The 27,750-nt window shown below is 41.0% G+C and overlaps 2 protein-coding genes across 2 annotated transcripts; both read right to left on the bottom strand.

Annotated features, from left to right (window-relative positions):
- Nucleotides 1-284: 284 nt before the first annotated feature.
- LOC126378828 (dipeptidyl peptidase 9) lies at nucleotides 285-27,658 on the bottom strand. The gene is made up of 19 exons (XM_050027256.1): nucleotides 27,146-27,658; nucleotides 25,391-25,592; nucleotides 24,313-24,494; nucleotides 22,417-22,514; nucleotides 21,576-21,678; nucleotides 18,513-18,631; nucleotides 17,116-17,245; nucleotides 15,316-15,460; nucleotides 14,457-14,634; nucleotides 13,442-13,551; nucleotides 12,200-12,352; nucleotides 11,540-11,669; nucleotides 11,047-11,139; nucleotides 9,987-10,162; nucleotides 5,079-5,222; nucleotides 4,157-4,235; nucleotides 2,661-2,853; nucleotides 1,911-2,022; nucleotides 285-1,408 (listed from the first exon to the last, which is right to left on the bottom strand). Exons 1-19 carry the CDS (start codon nucleotides 27,415-27,417, stop codon nucleotides 1,316-1,318), a joined length of 2,712 nt encoding a protein of 903 aa, XP_049883213.1. The 5' UTR covers nucleotides 27,418-27,658; the 3' UTR covers nucleotides 285-1,315.
- LOC126378949 (uncharacterized) lies at nucleotides 6,476-9,759 on the bottom strand. The gene is made up of 2 exons (XM_050027497.1): nucleotides 8,154-9,759; nucleotides 6,476-6,645 (listed from the first exon to the last, which is right to left on the bottom strand). Exons 1-2 carry the CDS (start codon nucleotides 9,073-9,075, stop codon nucleotides 6,566-6,568), a joined length of 1,002 nt encoding a protein of 333 aa, XP_049883454.1. The 5' UTR covers nucleotides 9,076-9,759; the 3' UTR covers nucleotides 6,476-6,565.
- Nucleotides 27,659-27,750: the final 92 nt, after the last annotated feature.

Here is a 27,750-nt window from a genome sequence, read left to right as displayed (position 1 = left end):
CATTTGCGCATATAAAAGCAAGTGCGCAATGCAAACAAATATCAAATAGCAATGTAGCTTTCTTAGATGAATTGATTCATTTATAACAAACATCATAGAAGGAAAAAATGAAGGGAAGAGAGAAACATTTACTAGGAGAACATTTACGAAACAAATAAAAGAGAAGGTGCAGGTCGTGTCGTATCGGGAGGTGAAGGTTTTGGCGGGAAGAAGAGAGGAATGGCGGTTACTCCACCGACAAGAGCGCAGCTCTTAAATAAAGAGAGAGAGATGAATAAGGCCATTTTAACCCCCCAGGTGACATCAAACATTAATCACCCAAACATGAATTCATCATCATCATCACTAAATTATGATCCACGCTCTTGTCGGTGTAGCATTCTCCATTCTTGTCTATCAAAGGCCAATTCCTTCACTTCCCTGTAAGACACGACGTTCGCCTTCTCTTTAATCTGTTCCGTAAGCTCTTCTTGGTCTTTCCCTTCCTCTTTCCTTGTACCTTCTGTCTTATTAGGTTACAGCCTCCGTGGTCTAGTGCTTAGAGCGTTAGGCTCACGATCTGGTGGTCCGGGTTCGATTCCCGATGGGGACATTGTCGAATTCACTTTGTGAGACTGTCCTTTGTTTGGTAAGGACTTTTCAGGCTTGAATCACCTGATTGTCCGAAAAAGTAAGATGATTCCGTGCTGCGGAGGGCACGTTAAGCCGTTGGTCCCGGCTATTAGCCGTAAAAACACCTCCACCAACCCGCAGTGGAGCAGCGTGGTGGAGTATGCTCCACAACCCCTCCGGTTGATTGAGGGGAGGCCTGTGCCCAGCAGTGGGACGTATATAGGCAGTTTATGTTATGTATGTTATGGCTTATTAGGTGTCCAATCATCTTGCCTCTTCTGTCCTCAATAACTCTCAATATTTGCCTTTTTAAACATGAATTAAAATAAAATTTGGAATTTGTCGAACCCAGATCTGGGCTTGCACCAATGAGTTATTAATTTATCTCAAGTGCAGTTTTCACTAACACAGTTGGCTCGACCACGACGGCGATACGGCTCACCTATCAAGTTGGTCTAACAGAAAACCCGCGTATTGGTACAGTCATGAGCAATATAATGTACCCACTTTAGGACTCTGTCGCACTAGCACATTTGACATTTAGTGAGACTTACAGTTCAATTTGTCAAAAAAGTTAATGTGACATGGTACCAAAGTGTATACATATTAATACTCGTGACCGTACTTAGTTCATCTAGCGACCGAGACCTCTGTCTACCCCAATTGGGATATAGTCGTGAGTTTATGTAGATTGTATAATTATCTACAAGTTTTCGTGTAGAAAGTGTAGTAATGTCGCTTCGTAATGCTTAGCCGCGTGCATGGCGCGTAGCGAATGCCGCTCGCCTGGGTACACCTGTGAACAATTCATAACAATTCATAACAATTCATAACATTACATAACATAACATAATATAAATCATAACATAACATAAACAGCCTATATACGTCCCACTGCTGGGCACAGGCCTCCCCTCAATCAACCGGAGGGGGTATGGAGCATACTCCACCACGCTGCTCCAATGCGGGTTGGTGGAGGCCCGGGTTCGATTCCCGATGGGGACATTGTCGGAAATCACTTTGTGAGACTGTCTTTTGTAAGGACTTGTCAGGCTTGAATCACCTGATTGTCCAAAATAGTAAGATGATTCCGTGCTTCGGAGGGCACGTTAAGCCGTTGGTCCCGGCCATTAGCCGTAAAAACACCTCCAACTTAAAAATATCATAGTTTTAATCATGATAATAACCGCGTAAACCTAAAACAATGTATTGTGACTCTATACCTACCTATCCTAAGCGAATAAATGATTTCTGATTCTGATATATTTGTTTATGGAATAAATGAAATTGAAATATACCTGCACGCGATGTGGCTTGCCGAGTCTGACCAGCTCGGCCAACAGCGCCGCGGTGTGGCAGAAGTGCACATTCTCGTCTGCCAGCCCATGGATGATCAGGAGCCGGCCTTCCCTGAGGATAAAACATAACATAAACTGCCTATATACGTCCCACTGCTGGGCACAGGCCTCCCCTCAATCAACCGGAGGGGGGATAGGTTATTATTATTATGTTTGTCATTTCCATATCTGGGTGAATATCAAAATGTCAAGTTTGGTGGCGAACTTTCATGTTATTTCTTCGTGAAAAATTGGGTTCCGACATGAAAAAGTTCTAGTTGTTTAGAGGAAGAAGTTACTTCGTAGCTAGAACTATCCATCTCAGGCCTATGGAGGCCCGGACTTTTGGAAGGCGTGCGTGGGGCCGAAGCCAACACGTAGAGGCCCCTTAAGACAGTTTAATCTAAATGTGGTGTGACACCAACCGGCGATTATCCCTGTATGCACTATTGGTTCTTATTATTATTTATTAAAAATAAGTATAGTACTTAATACAATTTTTTACAATTGACGATGCAACAAAAACCAACTTTGGTTTGTCCGTACACTGACATTCACCATCGTTGCTTCCAATTTGCAACACAATATCATGCTCGAACAAATACAATAAATAAACAACATGCGTGTTATAATTGCTTTGTTAATTAGCTAGCGCCGAATTGAATCGATAGCTCTCTGTGTGTGTGTGTGTGTGTGTCTGTGTGCACTCACTGGTCGGGGAAGAAGGGCGCGTGCGCGAGCACGGAGGCGCGCGTGTAGGCGTGCGGCGCCCGCGCCGGCGCGCCCATGTAGCGCTCGGTGTAGGCCGTGTCGTACAGCCGCCAGCAGGTCACGGGCGCGCCCGCCACGCACACCTTGAAGATGTTGGGCCGCGTCGCCAGCCCCAGCAGGGACAGGTAGCCGCCTGGACATACATACATACATAAACTCACGCCCATGTTCCCCCAAACCAGAAGACTATTTGGAGCCACTTTTGATACATAGTCCTAAAATGGATAATGATGAACCGTATGGTGATAGGAGATCAGCCTATCGCCAATATAGATTCATCATTTTTAGTAGGTACGACTTTTTTATTTACCGTTACTATTATTTTATGATCTTGTCATATTGTGTTTTATTATGTTTGGGAACGTGGCGCGTGCGTGACGATTTGAGCGAGCATAATGATCTAGTGGGTGACTTTACCTATTCTTTTTTTTTTTCTGGTGAAAACCTGTAATTGGCTTTTTTGTTTCTATTTTTAAACCTATATTGGTGCTAATTCCTGTAAACACCATTTAATTCTATTTTAAGTTATATCTATCATTTTCTTATCCGCCGAAAAGGAAAGGGACGGGTAATCGACAAGCATAAAATTTATGGAACACACGTCAATTTTAAGCACAAATCTAAAACAACCGTCTAAAAATTTTACATTGGTCAATAACCCGACAGAATTATGTTGATAGCACACATCAAACGGTTTGCATACCTTTTTGATTCGCTCGGGTGATTCATTCATTTACTCATCCTTCCTAAAATTAAGAGCTGTCAATCATCCGTCCCTTTCCTTTTCGGCGGGTAAGAAAATGACAGGTATAATTTTAAGTAAAATTAGGAGGTCTCTGCAGGAATCGGGGCCATTGTTTTGTTAATTGTGGAATAGGGCATGAAGGAAACTATTATTCTTTCTTCACCTTTGTTTATTTTTAACCTTTTATAGTCTTCTACGATTTCCTCTTTAAAAACAACCGTCCGCCATTTCCCTGTCATTCCGCAATCCTCTCTCGCTCACTCGTCGCTCTCTCTTTCACACACCTTTGCGTTACGTTTCATTCAGCCTACAATTGGGTCGTGTACTAGGTTCAAGATAAATTATAAAATTCTGATTACTAAATAAAGACATATCTAAAACGAACGACAAACATTTTCTTTTTTCTATTTTACTTATTTATGAATTTTAATCAAGAAAAACGTAATAATAAGTCCGACATATTATCATGTTTTTCTATGATGTCATAGTGTGCTTTTTCATACAAATTCCATAGAAATTTCGTGTTTTGACGTTTAGTAAAAAGTAACTGATTTGACTAGTTGGAATCTAGCCTATTCCTACACTCGGCCATCCTGCTCTCAGTCTGTCCTCAGACTGAAACGTAAGGTGTTGGTTTTCCAAATAATAAATAAATAAATAAATGACAGATGAAAACGCAAACAAAACTCACCATAACTCCACCCGTGGATGGCAATTCGTTCCATATCTATACATCCTGTCTCTTTCGCTAGCCACTGGAGCACTTCAACCTGAAAATATTTACAAATACATAGTACAAAAAATATATAAAAAAAAATCTGAAGAATTGGTAGAATTCTCATCACCCTGGTGTCAGGGTTACTATTGAGCCGCCAAAGGCCCTTGACATGACTCGTGTAACGACTACGTACTTATATCTAATGTGTAAAGTGCTAATTCCTGCAGACGCCATCTAATTTTATTTTAAGTTATACCTGTAATTTTCTTATCCGCTGAAAAAGAAAGGGACGAGTAATCGACAGACATAAAATTTATGGAGCACACGTCAATTTTAAGCAGAAATCTAAAACAACCGTCTAAAATTTTTACATCGGCCAATAACCCGACAGAATTAAGTAGGCAGCACGTCAAACGGATTGCATACCAGCGAGATACCTGTTTAATTCGTCCGGGTTATTCATTCGTTTTAAAATTAAATTGTTGATATTCATCCGTCCCTCTCCTTTTCGGCGGATAAGAAAATGACGGGTCTGCAGGAATCGAGGCCACTGTCCAGCTAAAATTCGTAATAAATTGCTATGAATGTGGAGCAACGTGGAGTGTACAGTCTTGATCAATATAATGTACCCACTTTAGGACTCTGTCGCACTAACATATTTGACATTTAGTGAGACTTACAGTTCAATTTGTCAAAAAAGTTAATGTGACATGGTACCAAAGTGTATACATATTAATGCTCGTGACCGTATCCCGTCTAAAGGATGAGTTACGAAAAACAAAAACCATCACTTCGAAATAGGCAGTTTTAATTGAAAATAAGTTTTTCTAAATTTGTGAGTTGAGAGTTCGTGAAACTCATTTTTCTTTTCTTTCCTGTAAAAGGCGATGATTACCTGGTCGTCCAATTCCACCTGACCGAGTTTCCCCTTGATGGCGGCCTCCCAGCTGCGGCCGCGGTGCTTCGACCCTCGCGAGTCCACAGCCACCACATTGAAGCCCCGCGCAGCGAGCATGTGCATCCGCAGTTGACGGATACCCTGGAACGCAAAAAAAACGTCACATTTGGAACATATAGTATTGGAAGATTTGGTGCCAATATCGGGAAGATGTGGTGCCAATATTGGGAAGATGTGGTGCCAGTATTGGGAAGATGTGGTGCCAGTATTGGGAAGATGTGGTGCCAGTATTGGGAAGATGTGGTGCCAGTATTGGGAAGATGTGGTGCCAGTATTGGGAAGATGTGGTGCCAGTATTGGGAAGATGTGGTGCCAGTATTGGGAAGATGTGGTGCCAGTATTGGGAAGATGTGGTGCCAATATTGGGAAGATGTGGTGCCAATATTGGGAAGATGTGGTGCCAATATTGGGAAGATGTGGTGCCAGTAATGGGAAGATGTGGTGCCAATATTGGGAAGATGTGGTGCCAGTATTGGGAAGATGTGGTGCCTGTCTAGGAAAGACATAAATAAAAGAGTTTGTGACGGCAATTTCACGGTTTATTAATTTTTTTTCAAAAGAGATATTACAGAGAACGTGTTGATTCGATATAATTTTAAAATGAAGAGAGAGTGAATGGTTGGAACGAATGTTACCATATAAATAATATTTTTCTTTTTTAATTAAGAATGGTTTGGCTCAATGGTTGTTGCAAACATATTCCCGAGGGCCGGGTGCTAAACTTACAACTGAAAAACTACAACTCCGACCACCTAATAATTAGCGATCTAGCACGAAGTAGAGTAGTGGTTGCACTATTGTTATGTATTACTTTTACATAAATGCAACATCCATATGCTGTTTGTGACGCATCACAATAACAATACAGCTCAACACGCTGTGCATTAGAACACATTATGTTACGATTTACACAAATAGCTGACATAGTTGTAAGTTGACAGTAAAATTGTTTCCACTGTTTTAATATTTTATCAGGTAAGGGAGAGTCCCATTTTAAGTTTTCAATCCACAATTTTTGTAAAAATTCTTTAGCTCGGACTGTGATTGGCCCTACCAGCCCGAGAGGGTCAAAGAAGGACCCTATGACACTAAGCACGGAACGCTTGCTCCAGTCTCCATGCATATTTTTGATAGGACAACCCACTTTTAACGTATCGCTTTTGACATCGTACGTTACGCCGAGTGCTTTTATAGATAAGTTTTCTTTGCAGAGCTCATGTTCATCAAAATGCTGCTTACTGATTGGAATGTCAACAAGAAGACGAGGATCACTGGCGGCCCATTTATGTAAGCTAAAGCCGGCTCGCTGAAGTAATGAAATAAGCTGATCTCTTACCTCCAATGCCTCTTTTATTGACTGACCTCCAAACAGCGCATCATCTACATACATGGAATTCCGGATCACAGCTGCCGCCCTAGGGAACTCAGCCTCGTACTGGCGTGCTAGTTCTTCCAGGCACCTTGTGGCCAGATAACTGGAGGACTTCAACCCATATGTGACGGTCTGCAATTCAATAATAATTAGGTTATTATTTTTATTTCTCCACAGAATATTCTGGAGCACTCTGTGCTCTGGGTGTAGAAAAATGGCTCTATACATATGCCTAATGTCGGCCAAAAGAACATACTCGTGAGCTCTGAATGACAGCAAAATATCAAAGAGGTCTTTTTGCACCTTAGGACCGTTCATAAGCATTTCGTTTAAGCTGGGGTGCGCCCTTGCTCGAGTATTGCCATTGAACACAACACGGACTTTATTGGTTTTTTTGTCATTCCTTATTACGGGTAAGTGCTGCATGAAATACCTTTTATTCGCTTCAGCATGGCTGAAGGGCAAGATTTTGGCATGTCCTAACTCAACATATTCGTTGATAAATGCATGGTATTTTTCTTTAAGCTGCTCATCTTTATCTAGTCTCTTTTCGATGTAATTTAATGTTTTGGCTGCAATGGGAAACGTGTTACCTAAGTCAAGCTGATCTAGAGGCCTTTGAAGTGGAAGTGAAACCTGAAAATTGCCATCAATTAACTGTACCGACTGTTTAAAAGCGGCTTCGCAGGGATCCTGCTTTACTGTAACCTCCGGCTTCGTTTCAGGTACTAGTTCAGTATTCCAAAACTTTGTAAGGAGGTGATCAAGCTGTTCATCATTGTAAGTAGTCATTGCATGCAGTGTTACTAGATTTTTATTTAAAGATGATGCATTCTCTTTGATCTCTCCTGACACAATTGAGCCAAATTCGGTGTCTATTAGGTAGAGATTGCTTCCTAATTGAATTTTGTTAGGCCGCATAATTCTGAAAAACATGTCAGCTGACAGCAAAAATGAGATGTCACCTGGAGTATCATATTCATCGTCTGCAAGCACTGCAGATTTTGGCATGGGGATATTTTTCATATCAATTGCATGCTGAGGTAACGTTGAAGTTATTTGGTTCACAATGGAACAAGTCACTTGACAATTAAAATTGTTTTGAAGTGACATGAAACGCACATTGACAGCTTTTGAGGTAGTTCTGTTTTGTTGACCTAGAGCTGTAATATTTAAATTACTATTGAATGGCTTTAAATTTAACATTTTGGCAAGATCAGATTTTATAAATGAAACTTGACTGCCGCTGTCCACTAGCCCTCTAGCAATAATATGTGATTTTCCGTCTTGGCTGAAGAGCTTTGCTTTAATGGTGGGCAGCAGTACAGTGCTGTTGCTGATGTTGCTGTGCAATGAAGCTTTTGATTCACTTGCGTCCAGGTGCAATAGAGTATTATGATCTTTGCTATTGCACAAAGAGCATTTGAAATGAAAATGACATTTTTTATTGTGGTATCCTAAACAAACTTTACACAAATTATTGTTCAAAACAAATTCAATCCTATCCTTTGGGCACAATGTTTGGAATTTTTGACATTTGAATAATTTGTGAGAAGGATCTTTACAAAACCTGCAAGATGGTAACTCTCTGCTTGCGAGGTTAGTAACTTTTTTATTAAATAATTGTGTGGAGTTCTTACCTTCGCTCCTTTGGCTCTCCTCGAAGCTGCTGGCCCTTCTTTCAATGAATGCAAAGAAGTCATCCAGATTTGGCAGCTTGTTATCAACACGCTCACTATGGTATGCTCTGCAAGAAAACTGATCTATTTTTCGCAACAAAATGGGTAAAATTATCATATCCCAATGTTCAGTGGGCTGTCCAAGGGTCTTCAAGGCTCCTAAATGTTGACGAGCATGAGCTATTAACTCTCGTAAATTGCTGGCAGCACCCTTCACAATCGGCGAAAAATCCAAGATTGCCTGTACATGGTTTGTAACAACGAGAAACTTATTATCATATCTAGCTTTGAGTAAAGCCAATGCCTTCTCATAAGAATCACCCGTTAAGGGTAGCCCTTCAATAAGTGACAACGGCTCCCCTTTCAAATATTTTCTTAAATAGAATAACTTTTGGATAGGTTCTAGTTTACCATTTCTATGAATAATAGCCGTGAATAGTTCGATAAACGATTGGTACTTGGTGTAGTCCTTTCCTTCATACACTGGAATGTCAATTTCAGGAAGTTTCATTGATGAATATCTGTCACTGGCACTATCACTAGCTGATGTATTTTGCTTCGACGAACTTGCCTGCGCGAGCGCCTTCTTGTAGCTTATTATCACGCTAAGACATCTCTCTTCTAGTCCATCATCGTCGAACTCGTCGTCGTCGCTCCAAGTTAAAACTTGCTTTTCTAGCAAAAGATCGTTCACGGTCAGTAAAACTTTCTCCAATAGCTGCAGCCGGAGGGTAATAGCATCCGTATCTAGAGGTCCTTTCTGTTCACGCAAAAAGTTTTCTGCTTTCGTCAATTTCGATTTGCATTGTGCCAATTGAACTTTCAGCCGTTTGTCCTGAGACGCCCTGTCTTCTTCATCCGCAATGCTTTTTCTGCGTCCCATGTTGAAAATCGCAGAAAATTCCGTAAATAATTAATATTTTTCGCAGAAATGCAGACGTATTTGTTTATCAAAACACGGGGCGAACGAATGAATGATGCTTGACATTGACAGATGAACGAACGAACAGTATCTGTCAAGAGTTGAACGGCTGAATGACTGCATTGACCGACTCGTTGATTCACGTTTGGTTATCGTTGAAGTTCGAATAATGGCGGCCTCTCTTTACAACAAGTAGATTTTCACCGGAGAAATGCGTGAAATATGTTGAGGCTTCTGTGACGATCCGTGGTATATTCCTTGACGAATGTTGGTCCAGGCCTCTTATTTCACTTCTAGCACGCCCCTTGATGATGAAATATGCGCAAAATCCTTGCAAATGGCGACTCGCACTCACGCGCCCACGAGATCGGCAATGTGCACTCGCGACGAAAAAACAGTTTTTACGATGCGCAATCACTTTACTTTTGTTTCGGCACCAATTTATGTCTAGGAAAGACATAAATAAAAGAGTTTGTGACGGCAATTTCACGGTTTATTAATTTTTTTTCAAAAGAGATATTACAGAGAACGTGTTGATTCGATATAATTTTAAAATGAAGAGAGAGTGAATGGTTGGAACGAATGTTACCATATAAATAATATTTTTCTTTTTTAATTAAGAATGGTTTGGCTCAATGGTTGTTGCAAACAGTGCCAATATTGGGAAGATGTGGTGCCAGTATTGGGAAGATGTGGTGCCAGTATTGGGAAGATGTGGTGCCAGTATCGGGAAGATGTGGTGCCAATATTGGGAAGACGTGGTGCCAATATTGGGAAGACGTGGTGCCAGTATTGGGAAGATGTGGTGCCAATATTCGGAAATGTCAAAATGTGGTGCCATTCGTATAATAAATATAATATAAGCGTGTCACCTTGTAGCTGTTGGTGACGGTCTGCACCTCGGGCCCGCCGTAGACGTGCAGCACGGTGGGCGCGCGGCGCGCGGCGCCGGCGCAGCGCCACAGCGTGCAGTAGGCCGCCGCGCCGCACGACAGCCGCGTCGAGTAGATGGCCGGCGCCGGGATGTCCAGCGCGCTCAGCGAGCTCTCTGGAGTCAACATAACCTCACTGTATCCCAATTGTGACAGGCAGAGGTACTTCCATCGGAAGATGAACGAAGTACCCACACCAGCGGGCTTAGCACCGTAAGCACGCGACTCTTTCTCGCCGCGAAAGAGATCATCTGTCTCTTTCTGTGCACTACTGTGAGACAGTGACGGGTGACGTGTGTAATAGGTTAGCCGAGCCGTATCGTCGTCTATAACGGTCGAGCCAACTGCGTTAGTGAAAACTAGTGATGTGCCAGATCGTTAAAAATGTATATCCGCGGATACGGATCTGAATACGGATATTTAGTGTAAAGATCCGATTATACGGATACGGATTTTTATTTTCTTATTCGATATTATTCGATTGGTGTCGGCGCCCGCGACCTTGAAACGATAGTTGACGTCTTCGCTCGCCGGAACGTCAGGCAGGATACGTTTTAACTTGCATTTCGCGGGTAGTACTTTTGTTTTGGTTATGGTAAAACAATCTGAATGGAATTTTGTAGTTTTTTATTTAATAATTCTACTTAATCACCTGAAAAAGATCCGTAAAAGATCCGCGTGAAAAGTAACGGACACGGATACGGATACGGATTTTTCTTTTACCTCGGATATCCGCGGATACGGATACGGAACATCACTAGTGAAAACTGCACTTAAGATAAATTAATAACTCATTAATAGATCTTCATTTAAAGCGAAAAACAGAGTTCAAAACTTAAAAAAAGCAAATACTTTACGGCCAAAGACAATGTCAACACTTCATAGTTTTTTTTACTGTCAACATTCTAAACTCTACAACGCCATCTATGTGTTTTTCAAAGAACTTCACCTGGGAAGTCCCTCATTGAATTAACATTGCGGTGTGCTAAGTGTTGTTTACCTCTAATCAACATGTTGGTCTCACTGCACTCGTCGTCACCATCACCGGACCTACTATCCCAGGACCCGTTAAAACTTCGCGTTTCCGAGGATTCTGCAATTAAATAATGGTTTATTAGTGGTATTAGTATCCCCCGAGTGATGCACTACACCCCCGAGTGACGCACTACACCCCCCAAGTGATGCATTATATCCCCCCAAGTGACGCACTGTACCCCCGAGTGACGCACTACACCCCCCAAGTGATGCATTATATCCCCCCAAGTGACGCACTGTACCCCCGAGTGACGCACTACACCCCCGAATGATGCACTATACCCCCGAGTGACGCACTACACCCCCCAAGTGATGCATTATATCCCCCCAAGTGACGCACTATACCCCCAAGTGACGCACTTTACCCCCGATTGACGCACTATACTCCCCAAGTGATGCACTACACCCCCCAGGCGACGTACTAATTACTCCCAAGTGACGGTGGGTGGTGAACTCACCAGAGGCGCACCGCTCCATGAGCGTGCCCTGCGCCAGCAGCGCGGGCGCAGGTGAGTGGGTGATGCGGTACACGCGCGTGGATGGCACGCAGCTGATGTTGCTGCTTGTTATCACCGCTGTAGTGCACTCCTGGAATGACATTTCAATTAATAATTGGATACGGTGAAATGGTAAGTGTCGTGGAGCCCAGTTGTAGAACGCCTCTCACTCAGTAGTTTTAGGCGGATGAGACGTTCGTTATGTAAAAATTGACGATTCAAAGTGTAACTATGTTACCTACTGAATAAAGATATTTTTGAATTTGAATTCTCTAAACTAATAAACTAATTTAAGAGCCACGCTCTTGTCGGTGTAGCATTTTCCATTCCAATCTATCAAAGGCCCTTGACTTCCCTATAAGACACGACGTTAACCTTTTCTTTAATCTGTTCCATGTAAGCTCTTCTTGGTCTTCCCCTTCCTCACTTTCCTTCTAGCTTTCCTTTTAGCTTTTTTTATGTTTAATTAAGGGTATTTTTTTCAATCCGCACTGGGCCTGCGTGGTGGTTTAAGGCCCGATCTCCCTATCCATCCATCCATAGGGAAGGCCCGTGCCCCAGAAGTGGGGACGTTAATGGGCTGGTGATGATGATGATGAAGGGTTTTTTTTAAATACTAACAGGGTCGATGTCGACAGTACAGGAGCTGCCAACGTCGGTGAGCAGCGTGATCTGGTGCGGGCGCGGCGGCGCGAGCGGCGCCACGTAGAGGTGGCGCTCCAGCGGCGTCTCGCGGAGCCCTACGAAGTACACCAGCTGTCTCGCCGAGTCCACCTGTTGGCATAACAGAGGCACTTTGAGCCGTTGCTCCCGGTTACAAATACAAATCTTTATTGGTAACAAAAGCTACATGTCAATGGTACAGACGATGGTAACTACATTAATTATTAAAGAAAATCATTAAATTCATAGAATATGAATAGTAGTACTACTATTAAAATTAGTGTCCTCCAGCCCCCACCACATGGTCATCAAGATATATAATCATATCCCTAACCATATTAGGAGTATAGACAAACCTACACTCTTTCACAGTTCATAAAAGTTCCTTGTAGGCAAATGTAAAAGATTTTTTTGCAGACAAAAGAAATACTTAAATGCTTCGATATCTCTTTTTTCTTAAGTTGTTTTTTTTTTCTTTTTCTAATCTTGTTATTAAGTTTTACACGTGTGGTGCGGTACACGCACTAAACAACTGTATTATATAATTTTGTACCTACCTAATTACTTTATAATAATATTTAGTTAGATAATGGTGCTAATTCCTGTAAATACCATCTAATTTTATTTTAAGTTATATCTGTCATTTTCTTATCCGCCGAAAAGGAAAGGGACGGGTAATCGACAAGCATAAAATTTATGGAACACACGTCAATTTTAAGCACAAATCTAAACCAACCGTCTAAAAATTATACATCCGTCAATAACCCGACACAGTTAAGTAGACAGCACGTCAAACGGATTACATACCAGCGACGTACCTTTTGATTCGCCCGGGTTATTCATTCATTTACTCATTCTTCCTAAAATTAAGAGCTGTGAATCATCCGTCCCTTTCCTTTTCGAAGGATATGAAAATGACGGATATAACTTAAAATAAAATTAGGCGGTGTCTGCAGGAATCGGGGCCATTATAATATTATTATAATAAGGCACCTAGTGTCGCCTTTTTTATATTGCCGTGCCTTTGCAAGGCGTCGCATATACCTTTTTACTATGTTCCACCTTAATTTATGTTTGTGACATGCAATAAATGAATATGAATATGAATATTACTTGTACTTTAGTTTTACTTTTAGTTATTTATTTTTTATTGCACCATCCCGACATCGTGTTCCATAAACATGTGTCATATCATCTCACCCATATCTTCCTGCCCATAACCTCCCACTCCCCGGCCGTGATGGGCTCCCTGCTGACCACGGTGGGGCCCACCGCTGGGCTCTCATCCTCCGTGATCATGTCTATCACCGCTGGAAACAAAAAACATAACATCATACAGGGTGTTAGTGACCCAGTGTTTGAGAAGTGTGTCAGGATCGAAGCAAATGGAATTCTATAGTCTCTGCTTACCCCGGTGGGAAATAGGCGTGAGTTTATGTATGTATGTATGTATGTTAGTGTTAATGTACCCAAAACAGAGTTTTATTACCTAACCTTTAGGCAGTGGTTGAGCGTTCAGCTCACGACCCGGTGGTCCTCGGTTCGAATCCCGGCGGGGACATATCACAAAAATCACTTTGTGATCAAATCAAATCAAATCAAATATACTTTATTGCACAGAACTAAAAATTCAACAATCAGACAAAACACATGAATACAGTACAATTTGGGCGGCCTTATTGCTCTAGAGCAATTTCTTCCAGGCAACCAACAAAAGGAAACAAGCATTTATAACTGTGATCCCTAGTTTGGTTAGGACATTACACGCTGATCACCTGATTGTCCGAAAGTAAGACGATCCGTGCTTCGGAAGCGGACCGTTTCTTAATTATTTTCATTTCCATACTTTTGCGACAGCAGATTGCGCTTGTTATCAACTCAGAATCATGGTTTGAACCATCCGCCTCAGTATTCGTTACGATGTCATTAACACCCCGTCCAAGTACATACATATAGCCATACGAGTACAAGTAGGTATGGGTGTTAGTGACACCGTAACGAATACTGAGGGGGATGGTTCAGACCATGATTCTGAGTTGCTATCAAGTGGAATTTGCTGTCGGAAAACTCATGATTTTTTTTGTTTTTTTTTTTAATTATTTTCATTTCCATACTTTTGCGACAGTAGATTCCGCTTGTTATCAACACAGAATCATGGTCTGAATCATCCCCCTTAGTATTCGTTACGATGTTACTAATACTCTGTGTGACTCACATGTGCGAGGGTGGCTCTTGGCCAGGGCGCAAGTGGTGAGGTAAAGATGCAGGTGTCCGCTCTCCTCTGAAGCCCACACGAAGCTGACGTGCTGCGGTGGAGCTGGCAAGAAGTGGAGTATGTCGTGGACGTTCACCCACGCTTCCGGAGCTGTTTCCGACACCAGCACTTGGATTGGCTGAGAATTACAAAAAAAAACGTCCATCAATACAAATCATAATCACTGCAACAGCAACACATCTTTTAAATCATTGAGGGTATAAATAACATAAAAACAAACATAAACAGCCTATATACGTCCCACTGCTGGGCACAGGCCTCCCCTCAATCAACCGGAGGGGGTATGGAGCATACTCCACCACGCTGCTCCACATCGGGTTGGTGGAGGTATTTTTACGGCTAATAGCCGGGACCAACGGCTTAACTTTGTGAGACTGTCCTTCGTTTGGTAAGGACATTAAAGAAAGAAAGAAAGAAACGTTTATTATAAAGGGACACCACAGTAACAAATACAAAACAAATACATAATTTAAAACACGGAGTAACACACAACTTACAATCAAACAAAACACATAATAAAAACAACATACACGAGAAATACAGGCTTGAATCACCTGATTGTCTGAAAAAATAAGTTTATTCCGTGCTTCGGAGGGCACGTTAAGCCGTTGAGGGTACACATAACAAGTTATTTAATAACTAGAGGAACACACTTCATACCAGACATTTTTATCATTTAAGCTTTTTCAAGCTTTTTTACATAAAGTAAGCTTCACATGAGCTTGTGAAGCAAGCTGATATACCACATTATACGTTGGTGAAGTAGGTCATTGACCATACAATACGACATATTAATTACCTCGTAGTTGTTAGTGGTAGGATGGTGTACTTCAGACGGCTGCTGTATGTGCAGCGAGTAGCCGGTCGGGTTGCTGAACTCAGCTAGCGGGATCAGTGCCAACTCTAGCCTCTGCTGAGCTCTTTCCACTATTTGGACCCACACGCTGTTGAGAAGAAATCATGTTAATTCCATAACCAATGGTGCTAATTCCTGTAAACACACATCACATCACATCACCAGCCCATTAACGTCCCCACTGCTGGGGCACGGGCCTTCCCTATAGATGGATAGGGAGATCGGGCCTTAAACCATCACGCGGGCCCAGTGCGGATTGGTGGTTATTAACGACTGCTAATGCAGCCGGGACCAACGGCTTAACGTGCCCTCGGAAGCACGGAGGAGCTCGAATGAAATCTTTTTTTTTTTGTGGTCACCCATTCTATGACCGGCCTTTGCGAAAGTTGCTTAACTTCAACAATCGCAGACCGAGCGCGTTTACCGCTGCGCCACGGAGCACCGAGATCTCTGTAAACACCATCTAATTTTATTTTAAGTTATATCTGTCATTTTCTTATCCGCCTAAAACGAAAGGGACGGGTAATCGACAAGCATAAAATTTATGGAACACACGTCAATTTTAAGCACAAATGTAAAACAACCCAATAACATTTTATCACGTTTTTCTATGGCGTCACTGTGTGCTTTTCATACAAATTCCATAGTCATTTCGTGTATTGACGTTCAGTAAAAAGTAACTGATTTGACTAGTTGGAAACTAGCCTGTTCTATAACCATACATACTTACATACATACATAAACTCACGCCCGTAATCCCTAATGGGGTGGGCAGAGCCACAAGTAATCAAAGACAACTTGCAGCCTCTGTTGATACGATGTCGTAAGCTGGATATGATGAACCTTATGGTGATAAGGGATCAGCCTATCGCCCATAACATTAGTCCATCATGTTAGAGGACACAATCCCTCTGTCGGTTTTTACGACATGCCCGGGAAGACAAGCAGCTGAACGTTTTCTATGTTTTTTATTTGCTCCCAGAACAGCATAGAAGCATGTTCTATAACCAATGATACGTAAAATAATATTACATTAGCAGGAAGAAGAGAGGAGGTCGGTGGCGCAGCGGTAAACGCGCTCGGTCTGCGATTGTTGAAGTTAAGCAACTTTCGCAAAAGCCGGTCATAGGATGGGTGACCACAAAAAAAAAAGTTTTCATCTCGAGCTCCTCCGTGCTTCGGAAGGCACGTTAAGCCGTTGGTCCCGGCTGCATTAGCAGTCGTTAATAACCATCAATCCGCACTGGGCCCGCGTGATGGTTTAAGACCCGATCTCCCTATCCATCCATAGGGAAGGCCCGTGCCCCAGCAGTGGGGACGTTAATGGGTTGATGATGATTTATTTATTTTATTTTATTCGGGTAGCTTACAGCCTTTTTTACAAAATGAATACTTGTAAATACAAACAAATGCCAATGAAAAGCTACCACAAGTGAACGTAAAACATTTTAAAAGTCCATACAGACTCAGATACAGCCCGAAATTAAATTAGGTCTGTTGGTCAGCAAGGTTTTTACACTTTGAACGCTACTGGAAAATAGGTCAAAGCGAGTATCAGTATTAAGCTTGTAAGCAGTTTTGTACCCCATTAGCAGAAAGAAGAAGGAAGAAGAAGGAAGCATAAGGAAGAAGAAAGAAGAAGAAGGAAGAAGGAAGAGCAAGGAAGAAGAAGAAGGGAGAAGGAGGATGAAGGAGGAAGAAGACGGAAGAAGAAGAAGGAAGAAGGAGGTTGTATATACTCACTAATTCCCGCAGGGAGTCCACCCGACCCTCGCGAGGTACTCGAACCAGGGGAACGTCTCCTTCAACGGCTGTCGCAGGTCGTACCACCGGATGTCCGTCACCTCCATTGAATCGTTGTTGCTGTCAGAAACTGGCGGGAAAACATAAGTATTCATAATTATTATAGAAAGAAAGAAAGAAAGAAAGAAACGTTTATTATAAAGGGACACCACAGTAACAAATACAAAACAAATAACAAATATATAATATAAAACACAGAGTTACACACAACTTACAATCAAACAAAGCACATAATAAAAACAACATACACGAGAAATACAAATAATTGAGTGTATGGACTGGTCAACGATGGTGGTGGTGTCCTTTATAAAAGGGCCTCACTCAGCATAAGCCGCGGCGCGAGCCACGACGCTGGTATTCTGTGGACCCTGCTAAGTGAGGCACGGAAGCCGTGTCTCCCACAAATACTTGAATGAATACATAATAATATTTACTTATACTATGAAAACAAAGTAGTTTACAAAAACATATATTAAAAGCGTGTGTGTGTGCAGTGTATCTACAAATACATGAAAGAAATACAATAATACTTACAAAACAATACATATAAAACGATAAAATAAACAAATAAATAAAGTTAGAAATGTTAGAATGTGTTTCAAGTTAGTGTGCGTGCGGATTTAAACGAAAGACCGTAGTATACGTTGCAACCCAAACTGGTTTGGCCGGAGTAAAAAAAAAAAACTACCGTTAGCGGGCTTACTACGTCAACATTTTTATCAAACGCATTATACACATTACACGTACTAATATACATAGTTATTGTGGTGTTGTTGTTGTGGTGTTGTTAGTTGTTATTGGGTTGTGGATGTGGGTGTTAGTTTATAGTTTGTGTTTGTAAATATATATAATATTAATATTATTATTTTTTATATCATTTTTGTTTGTATTTATATACTGGTTGTTAGTGACATGGTAGTTTTGCGATCGAAAATTTCGCTTGATATTAACTCAGAATAATGAGCTAAATCATCCCCCTCAGTATTCGTTACGGTGTCACAAACAGACACCGTAACGAATACTGAGGGGGATGATTTAGACCAAAATCATGATTGTTTTTGTTGTTTTTTTAATTATTTTCCATTCCATAATTTTGCGACGGAAAATTCCACTTGATTTTAACTCAGAATCATGGTCTGAATAATCCTTCAAAGTTTTCGTTACGATGTCACTAACACCATGTACAGTCATGAGCAATATAATGTACCCACTTTAGGACTCTGTCGCACTAACATATTTGACATTTAGAAAGACTTACAGTTCAATTTGTCAAAAAAGTTAATGTGGCATGGTACCAAAGTGTATACATATTAATGCTCGTGACCGTATGTACTTACTGTGCACTGTAGTCGACCCTTCGTGGTAGTAGTCGAGCACTGTAGGCGATGCTTTACGCAGCTTGAAGGTCACGAGGCGAAGGATGGACTTCGCGTTTGGTGTCCCCGCCCGCGGGAACCTGTACCACAAGCAGTAAGTAAATTTTTTTTATTTCATCATCAGCCAAAATTCAAAAATATCTTTATTCAGTAGGTAACATAGTTACACTTTGAATCGTCAATTTTTACATAACGAACGTCTCATCCGCATAAAACTACTGCAGCTTCTCACAACCTGTATAGCCGGGGAAAAGAATCTGCAGGAAAAACCTCGGCACAGGGCCCTAGACGTTAATAAATAAACATAATATATTGGTATACAATTGAGTAATTTAGCTGCCTAATATCAGTTCTCAGACAGTTAATCCCATGCATTCATATCTTCTAAATAATCACTAACTTTATAATAACCTTTTTTGTAAAGTTTTTGTTTAACTACTGTCTTAAAACAGTTGCCCATTAACGTCCCCACTGCTGGGGCACGGGCCTTCCCTATGGATGGATAGGGAGATCGGGCCTTAAACCATCACGCGGGCCCAATGCGGATTGATGGTTATTAACAACTGCTTATGCAGACGGGACCAACGGCTTAACGTGCCTTCCGAAGCACGGAGGAGCTCGAAATGAAAACTTTTTTTTTGTGGTCACCCATCATAACCGGCCTTTGCGAAAGTTGCTTCCGTCTTGGGTTTGTCCTGGCATGCCATCGCTTCATTATATATTGTTTTAGAAATTGTTTTACTTACTTTTTTTAAACAGTGATGTGTTTTATTTCAACAGTGGCCCCGATTCCTGCAGACACCGCCTAATTTTATTTTAAGTTATATCCGTCATTTTCATATCCGTCGAAAAGGAAAGGGACGGATGATTCACAGCTCTTAATTTTAGGAAGAATGAGTAAATGAATGAATAACCCGGGCGAATCAAAAGGTACGTCGCTGGTATGCAATCCGTTTGACGTGCTGTCTACTTAACTGTGTCGGGTTATTGACGGATGTAAAATTTTTAGACGGTTGGTTTAGATTTGTGCTTAAAATTGACGTGTGTTCCATAAATTTTATGCTTGTCGATTACCCGTCCCTTTCCTTTTCGGCGGATAAGAAAATGACAGATATAACTTAAAATAAAATTAGATGGTATTTACAGGAATTAGCACCAGTATTTTACTTCCGTATAATATAATTACTTCCGCACAATATCCCAGGTAGAGGAAATGACTGAAAACCAGCGCTGGATGGCGCCATAGCATGGCTCCGTCACAGCACAAGCTGAGCCATTTCCTTTTGCCCGTTCGTAATATTCATAATTGCCTAGTTCATATAGCAAATGTAAATTGTTACTGTGATAGTGATTGTTTATCAAAACATGCTAATATAATTTGCAATAAACTTTAACCTAGGGGGCTGTCCATTAATCATGCGAGGCTCGAGGAGGGGGGATGGGTCCATGAAAAAATCACGAAATATCATAAGGGGGGTGTAGTAATATATCACGAGTATTTATTTTTTCGGCAAACGCGCGATACTGAACCGAAAAGCGGCGTTTCGTGCAATTATTTTTTCGTCAAACGCGTACAAAAATATATTGTCAAAGAATTTATGAAGTGGGCGAATGATCTTTTACAAAAAACATACATACATACATAAACTAACGCCCGTAATCCCTAATGGGGTGGGCAGAGCCACAAGTAATCAAAGACAACTATAAAAAATACACGTGATATACACGCGATGCCATCGTGCGAAAGCGAATAGCCTCACTGGTGCGGCGGGTGCGGGGCAGCGGCAGCGTCCTCCTGAATAGCATTACGGATAGGGTTGACTGCCCTATGGTTAGGCACTGGATGAAGGCACTAATAATGCCTGATTCGGGTGCCTATGATAAATAACGATAGTGTGTTATATTATTAAGTATATTGGACACATGGTCTGAAATAAAATTATTGTATTGTATTGTATTTATTTGAGTATTTTTCTAATTTGATTTAGTTTTAACTTAATTTAATTTTACCATTGTATTTTGTTGATTTTGGAATTTTAATTTTTGAATTGTAATTTTAATTTAATTTAATTTCTAATGTAAATATGGGTTACATGCCTGAAATAAAATGATTTTATTATTTATTTATTTTATTTTATATATAGGTGTTGTACTACTAACATAGAATTAAGTGTCATTGTTACTAACACTTTAATATTTAATTTGATTGTTAACTAACCTAGTAAGTAAGTGCATTGTTACTAACAAATTATGGATGTATACGTATTATCCGAAATAAATTGTTTTGAATTGAATTGAATATGGGACAGGGGGGGGGTGTATTCTTGAACCTCACCATTGTGGTATCTGAGGGTAGACCGCAATTGATTTGTATTTATTTATAATCTGCGTTGTCGGGACTCTTTAAGGGAGCTGTTTAAAGAAATAAATATACTGACGGTCGCAAGTCAATATATTTATGAAAACATTATGTATGTGCGTAAAAATGTATCTCTCCTTCCGAGAAACTGTGAAAGGCATACTTACAATACGGTAGGTAGAAAATATCTATACAAATGTATTAAATAGTAGCTAATAGGTATTGAATTTTAGTAATATTTTAAAACTGATCTGTCGCTTTGGGCAGTCATTCTGATGCTCACCATTTGGCTCACGATCTGGAGGTCCGGGTTCGATTCCCGATGTGGACATTGTCGATATCACTTTGTGAGACTGTCCTTTGTTTGGTAAGACTTTTCAGGCTTGAATCACCTGATTGTCCGAAAAAGTAAGATGATTCCGTGCTTCGGAGGGCACGTTAAGCCGTTGGTCCCGGCTATTAGCCGTAGAAACACATCCACCAACCCGCATTGGAGCAGCGTGGTAGAGTATGCTCCATACTCCCTCCGGTTGATTGAGGGGACGCCTGTGCCCAGCAGTGGGACGTATGTAGGCTGTTTATGTGTGTGTGTGGTGTAACCATTTTACCTACTGAATAAAGATATTTTTTGAATTTGGTTTTCAATATAAAAGACGTGGTGTTACCTGAACTCCTCGACCTCCCCGCTGCTGGTCTGCGAGGAGGGGAAGCTGAAGATCTTCACCTCGCTCTCATCCACCTCTTCATACACTATCCGGTATACGTCATCTGAAATATACATAATAAAAAAAAATTGTCATATAAAATATTTGTGGTTGAATAAACTTATTTTTATTTATCTATTATTATTTTTATTTACATTGTCCCCGTACAAACATACATTCCTGCAGACACCTCCTAATTTTATTCACGAGCATTAATATGTATACACTTTGGTACCATGTCACATTAACTTTTTTGACAAATTGAACTGTAAGTCTCACTAAGGCCCTGCGCAGACGACAGACTATCCGTGACGCACTTTTTAGTCTGTGAAAATATAACCTATGCAATTATATGCAGTAACGCACACGACGCGCAAAAAGTCCGGCGCGTTACTGCATATAATTGCATAGGTTATATTTTCACAGACTAAAAAGTGCGTCACGGATAGTCTGTCGTCTGCGCAGGGCCTAAATGTCAAATATGTTAGTGAGACAGGGTTCTAAAGTGGGTACATGATATTCCTCATGACTGTACCTCTGACTAATGTGTTTCAGTACAAGGATACTGCTATACGTCATATATGACCAATATATTAAGCTTATCCATAAAACATTGATATAAATTGGTATCTAAGATCGTTATAGACGGCGATACGGCTCACCTATCACGTTGGTCTAACAGAAAGCTCGGTGAGGTGTGGATACTTAGTTCATCTCGCGATGGATGTACTTCTGACTACCCCACTTGGGGTATTGTCGTGAGCGTATGATTTGTTTTGCTTATGTGTTAAATTCACCGTACCTTCAGATTTGGGTTGCCACCAGAATCCAGTGTACCGGGAGAACTCCTCTTGCGTCACGTAGCATGGCACCCCGGCCTGGCGCGGGTCGTCCGCTAACCTGAAATTATACCCCTTTCATTGTACAACCAACGACCTTTATAATCAGAAATACCCGCGGACTCAACTAGTTGACCAGCTAGTTCCGCCCATATACAACAGATGGCGCTGATCATTCAATGCAGGCCTAGAACGCGCTAACGAAGTTTACACAGCGTGATGCATATATATGTTTCAATGTTTCAATGTATTTATTCATTAACAATATAAATTGTATTTGAAATTTTACATGTGTACGGTCACGAGCATTAATATGTATACACTTTGGTACCATGTCACATTAACTTTTTTGACAAATTGAACTATAAGTCTCACTAAATGTCAAATATGTTAGTGCGACAGAGTCCTAAAGTGGGTACATTATATTGCTCATGACTGTGCCTATGAATTTAAACAATCCAAAAATATAACAATTGAACATCTAAAAGCAAACAACTTAAAGTGAAAATCAACATTTATCAATATTTCGACGAATTTAAAAATAGTACATATATTGCTAATTAATATCAACGAAACATTAAATTAAAAACAACTTAGTCAATAATTACAATTAAAAAATAAACATGAACATGATAATTATACAACATCCAACATAACACCGTTGGATCGTCGATCCTTAGTCACACTACCAACTTGTGGCTAGCGGGGTACTATGCTTGATATTAACTCAGAATCATGGTCTGAATCATCCCCCTCAGTATACGGAACGATGTAACACCCTGCATACTGCTAAGCACTTTCATGTTTTTACTTCTCCATCAACATCATCAATTTAAGAGCCATGCTCTTGTCGGTGTAGCATTTTCCATTCCAGTCTATCAAAGGCCAATTCCATGACTTCCCTATACCTCTCCATATCTCTATCAATAAATGAAATAAAATGAAATGAAATGATAATGTATAAAAAAAATATATACGGTCGAATTGAGAATCTCCTTCTTTTTTGTAGTCGGTAAAAAAGGAAGAGAAGATATAAGAAAAGAGAGGAAGAGAGAGTTTTGAATTTGTCAGAAAATAAATTTAAAGCTCACGTGAAGCTTAATTTATGTTATTAAAGCTTATTATAAGATATAAAAATTCCTGGTATTAAATGTATTTGTCTTTGTCTAGTTATTAAATAACTTGTAATGTACACCTACATTGAATGAAAAGATGTGTTGCTGTTGCAGTTTCTTGTCATTTCATCTCAGCCATAACACCTTGCGAAATGACGTAGATTCGAAAATGTAACATTGAACTTCAACAATTTTATCCATGATAATTACGTTGAATAATACGTTAGCGGTGCGTTATCTATCTTGCTTTTTTTGTAATTGTTTAGTGGAAATTAGATATGATGTTTTTGTCTTTTTTTGTGTGTGGCGTCCTTTCATAATAAACTATTTCTATTCTATTCTATTTAATAAATGATCCTGATTCTGATTCTGAGCAAGAAGAGCTTAGGTACATGGAACAAATTAAAGAAAAGGCGAACGTCGTGTCTTATAAGGAGAGAAATATGATTCTTGCAAGCAAATTGTCTTCTGGAGTCTGTCCAATGAGTTTGTGTGCATAAACCGCATATAATCTCTTTCCTGACACTTGATACAGAAATAAAGGAACTTGGTAGTCTCAGTAGTTCCTTTAGTTCCTTTGAGGGAACTACAAGGACAAAAAATGCTCAGTAGTTCCTTCAGAGGAACTGCTAAAGGAACTACTGAGAATAGTTGTTAAAGAATTGGCCCTTGATAGACAAGAATGGAGAATGCTACACCGACAAGAGCGTGGCTCTTAAAATAATGTCGATATTTATCACTTACCGATCGGGCTCGTGTCCTTTACAAGCGTAAGTGAGCCGCGTGGGGCGCCGTAGGCCTCCGCCCGCGAGCCAGATGTCGCCGCGCGCCGCGTGCGCCACCAGCTCGGGCGCCCGCGGACACATGGCCGGCGTCAGCGGAGCGCCCCCGCCCGTCGTGAGCGAGCGGGGGATCAGGGGCGGAGCCTGGAACAGAAAGTCCACACCTGTTATACAGGGTGTTAGTGACATTGTAACGTAAGGAAGAATCGTTGCGTAAGTCTTCTTCAATCGTGTGGGTTGTGAGGTGGAGTACCAGCCTCATCCACCCTAACAGGGTTACTGTTGAGCCGCCAAAGGCCCCTGACATGGCGCATCTATTTAGTACTTACTTACATCAGTAAGAAGTAACCGGGACCAACGGTTAAGCCGTAGGCGTTCCAATCCGAAGCACAGATCATCTTACTTTCCTTCAGGCAAAAACTTGTTTTCTAGAGAAGATAATATAGATATTATCCCGGATTGAAATTAATTGAATAAAATTGAGGTTGTGTAGAAGAAAATCACATGTGATTTTTCATTATTTTATGCCATGTTTGTTTTATAAAGCGCCATGTTGGTTTATAGGGAGCCATGTTTGTTTTATAACGCGCCAAGTTGGTTTATAGGGCGCCATATTTGTTTTATAATGCGCCATGTTGGTTTATAGGGCGCCATGTTTGTTTTATAACGCGCCATGTTGGTTTATATGGCGCCATGTTTGTTTTATAACGCGCCATGTTGGTTTATATGGCGCCATGTTTGTTTTATAACGCGCCATGTTGGTTTATAGGGCGCCATGTTTGTTTATAGGGCGCCATGTTTGTTTTATAACGCGCCATGTTGGTTTATAGGGCGTCATGTTTGTTTTATAACGCGCCATGTTGGTTTATAGGGCGCCATGTTTGTTTTATAACGCGCCATGTTGGTTTATAGGGCGCCATGTTTGTTTTATAACGCACCATGTTGGTTTATAGGGCGCCATATTTGTTATATAAGGCGCCATATTGGTTTATATTGCGCCATCATTGGTAAGATGAATGATAATACTATGTAGTACGAACCTGCGCCGGCGACTCCTCGGCCACGAACAAGGAGGAGGCGCATGGGAACAGCACTCTGCCGGTGGGCTGGTGCAGCTCGTACGAGGCTATGCCCCACGCTGCCACTCTCTGCCGCTCCCATAGTAACTGTTCCTCGCGAGACCACTTGCCCGATGTCACACCAAGAGCCACATTCGACTCTATTAGTGGCTTCCACTCTAGCCTGGAAGAAGAAATACACAGCATAAGCTCACGACTATATCCCAATTGGGGTAGTCAGAACATACTGTAAAGTTTGTAAGTTCGGGCTGCAGGAGAACACAATGAAACACATCCGTTCAATAGGACATATATATTCGGAGATACAGTGAAGCAACTACCCTCATAACAAACAAAATAATGAACAACAGCTAACTTAGCACCGTAAGCGTGCGACTCTTTCTCGCCTCGACATACGTCACCTGTCACTCTCTCACAGAACTGCACAGAAAGAGACAGATGATCTCTGTCGCGGCGAGAAAGAGTCGCGTGCTAACGGTGCTAAGCCCACAGAAAGGTACTCACATACATTACACATACAAATACAAGAATGCAAATATTACACTCCACAGAAAGTCAAACAATAAAGTAATGACAATAAAGATAAATTTATGACAGGCTTAAAAGACTACTAGGAAAGAGCTGTTAAACCCTTTATAAAGAAATACTCTTACTTAACAAATAATTTGAACAGGTCAAAGGCCACTTGTAAAACAATATTATAAGTAAAAGAGATAACAATATGTTTACAAACACGTTTGGAATTTGCTAATTAACTTTGCAAGTCATTGACATAGTAGATCAGTCTAGCGAGCCGTCCATACATTCTACATACATAAACAGCCTATATACGTCCCACTGCCGGGCACAGGCCTCCCTACAATCAACCAAAGGGGATAAGGAGTATACTCCACCATGCTGCTCCACTGTAGGTTGGTTGATGTGTTTTATGCGTAATAGCTGAGACCAACGACTTAATGTTGTAGTGTATCCGAATTATATACTATATGTTTGGTTACTCCACGTTTGTCTGTCTCTCTCTCTCCGTTTTACCACTCTCAAAGTGCCAACTGTGTTGAAGACATAAAAAACCTCTGAAGCACGGAATCATCTTACTGTTTCGGACAATTAGGTGATTCAAGTCTGTAAAGTCCTTACCAAACAAAGGACAGTCTCACAAAGTGAGTTCGATAATGTCCTCATCGGGAATCAACCATGGACTTCCAGATTGTGATTCTAAAGCAAAAGTGACATGCCTAGGTAATTCAAAACAAGTGTCTCATAGTTCTACATATTCATATCAACGTTTTAAACCGACAAATTCAGCATGGTTATGCAATAACTGGTTATCCAGTTAATTCAAGTTGTGTAATATAATACTTTTGAATAAGATGTGTTATACTCTTCTTATTCCTCATTGTGTGGGTTGTGAGGTGGAATACCAGCCTCATCAACCCTAGTGTCAGGGTTAAGATTGACCCATCATAGGCCCCTGTCATGACCCATGTAACAATTACTCACTTACATCAGTAAATAGTAACTGGGACCGACGGCTTACCTGCACAGATCATCTTACTTTCGGACAATCAGGTGATCACCCTGTAATGTCCTAACCAAACTAGGGATCACAAAGTGATTTTTGTGATATCTCCTCACCGGGATTCGAACCTGGTGCCTCCGGATCGTGAGTCCAACGCTCAACCACTGGACCACAGAGGACGTTCTGTGCATACTAACCTCGTATTATTAGGTTGAGAAGATGGAGTCACATCAGTATACAGCAGCGTGATCTCCCAGCCGTTGTGAGGGGTCCTCAGGAAGTATATCCTCGTCTTCCCATTAGACAGTCTTCTGAACGATATAGCCATAGGAACCATTGTCGATAAGGAGGACAGTTCTTTCCGCAAATCGTGCACTGCTTGCCTGACTTCCGCCCAGGTGTACCTCTTAGGAGGCACCCTGGCGTACTCCCCCGCCGCAGCCCCATCTCCAGCCTCCCTAATCTCCATCTCCACTGAATTCTCACAAAAATCCACTTATCCTCGAGAAACCGTTCTCATTGTGCTATAAAAAGCGCGGACAAAGACCCGTTCCACCCGTTTTTATCGGATATCTAGTATATTTTAACTAATGGTAATGAGTAATTATAATTAAATAATCATTGTTTAGTGTAATTAATGAATATTTGACTAAGAAATGAATAGCCAACACACAGTTTTTTGACTTTTCTTGCCAAATGTTCGATTTTTTTTTTTTTTTTTGTTTTGGTTTTCCCCGAAGGGTAAGGCAAAGGGAACTATGCCCATACAGCCATGTCTTACGTATTTTTTTTTTTCTTGATG

The sequence above is a fragment of the Pectinophora gossypiella genome, chromosome 27, assembly GCF_024362695.1.
Source record: "Pectinophora gossypiella chromosome 27, ilPecGoss1.1, whole genome shotgun sequence".
In the NCBI taxonomy this organism is placed as follows: domain Eukaryota; kingdom Metazoa; phylum Arthropoda; class Insecta; order Lepidoptera; family Gelechiidae; genus Pectinophora; species Pectinophora gossypiella.
The sequence above is the reverse complement of the archived record's forward strand: the minus strand, read 5'-3'. Positions and strand labels throughout refer to the sequence as shown.

What these genes read in the sequence shown, in the direction of transcription:
- LOC126378949 (XM_050027497.1), bottom strand. Translation starts at nt 9,075, where the DNA reads ATGGGACGCAGAAAAAGCATTGCGGATGAAGAAGACAGGGCGTCTCAG. An exon ending in GGAGAGCCAAAGGAGCGAAG is followed by an intron (nt 6,646 to 8,153) that starts GTAAGAACTCCA and finishes ATTGAATTGCAG; the next exon opens with ACCGTCACATATGGGTTGAA.
- LOC126378828 (XM_050027256.1), bottom strand. Translation starts at nt 27,417, where the DNA reads ATGGAGATTAGGGAGGCTGGAGATGGGGCTGCGGCGGGGGAGTACGCC. An exon ending in AAAGGACACGAGCCCGATCG is followed by an intron (nt 22,515 to 24,312) that starts GTAAGTGATAAA and finishes GTATAATTTCAG; the next exon opens with GTTAGCGGACGACCCGCGCC. An exon ending in CATGGAGCGGTGCGCCTCTG is followed by an intron (nt 11,140 to 11,539) that starts GTGAGTTCACCA and finishes ATTTAATTGCAG; the next exon opens with AATCCTCGGAAACGCGAAGT.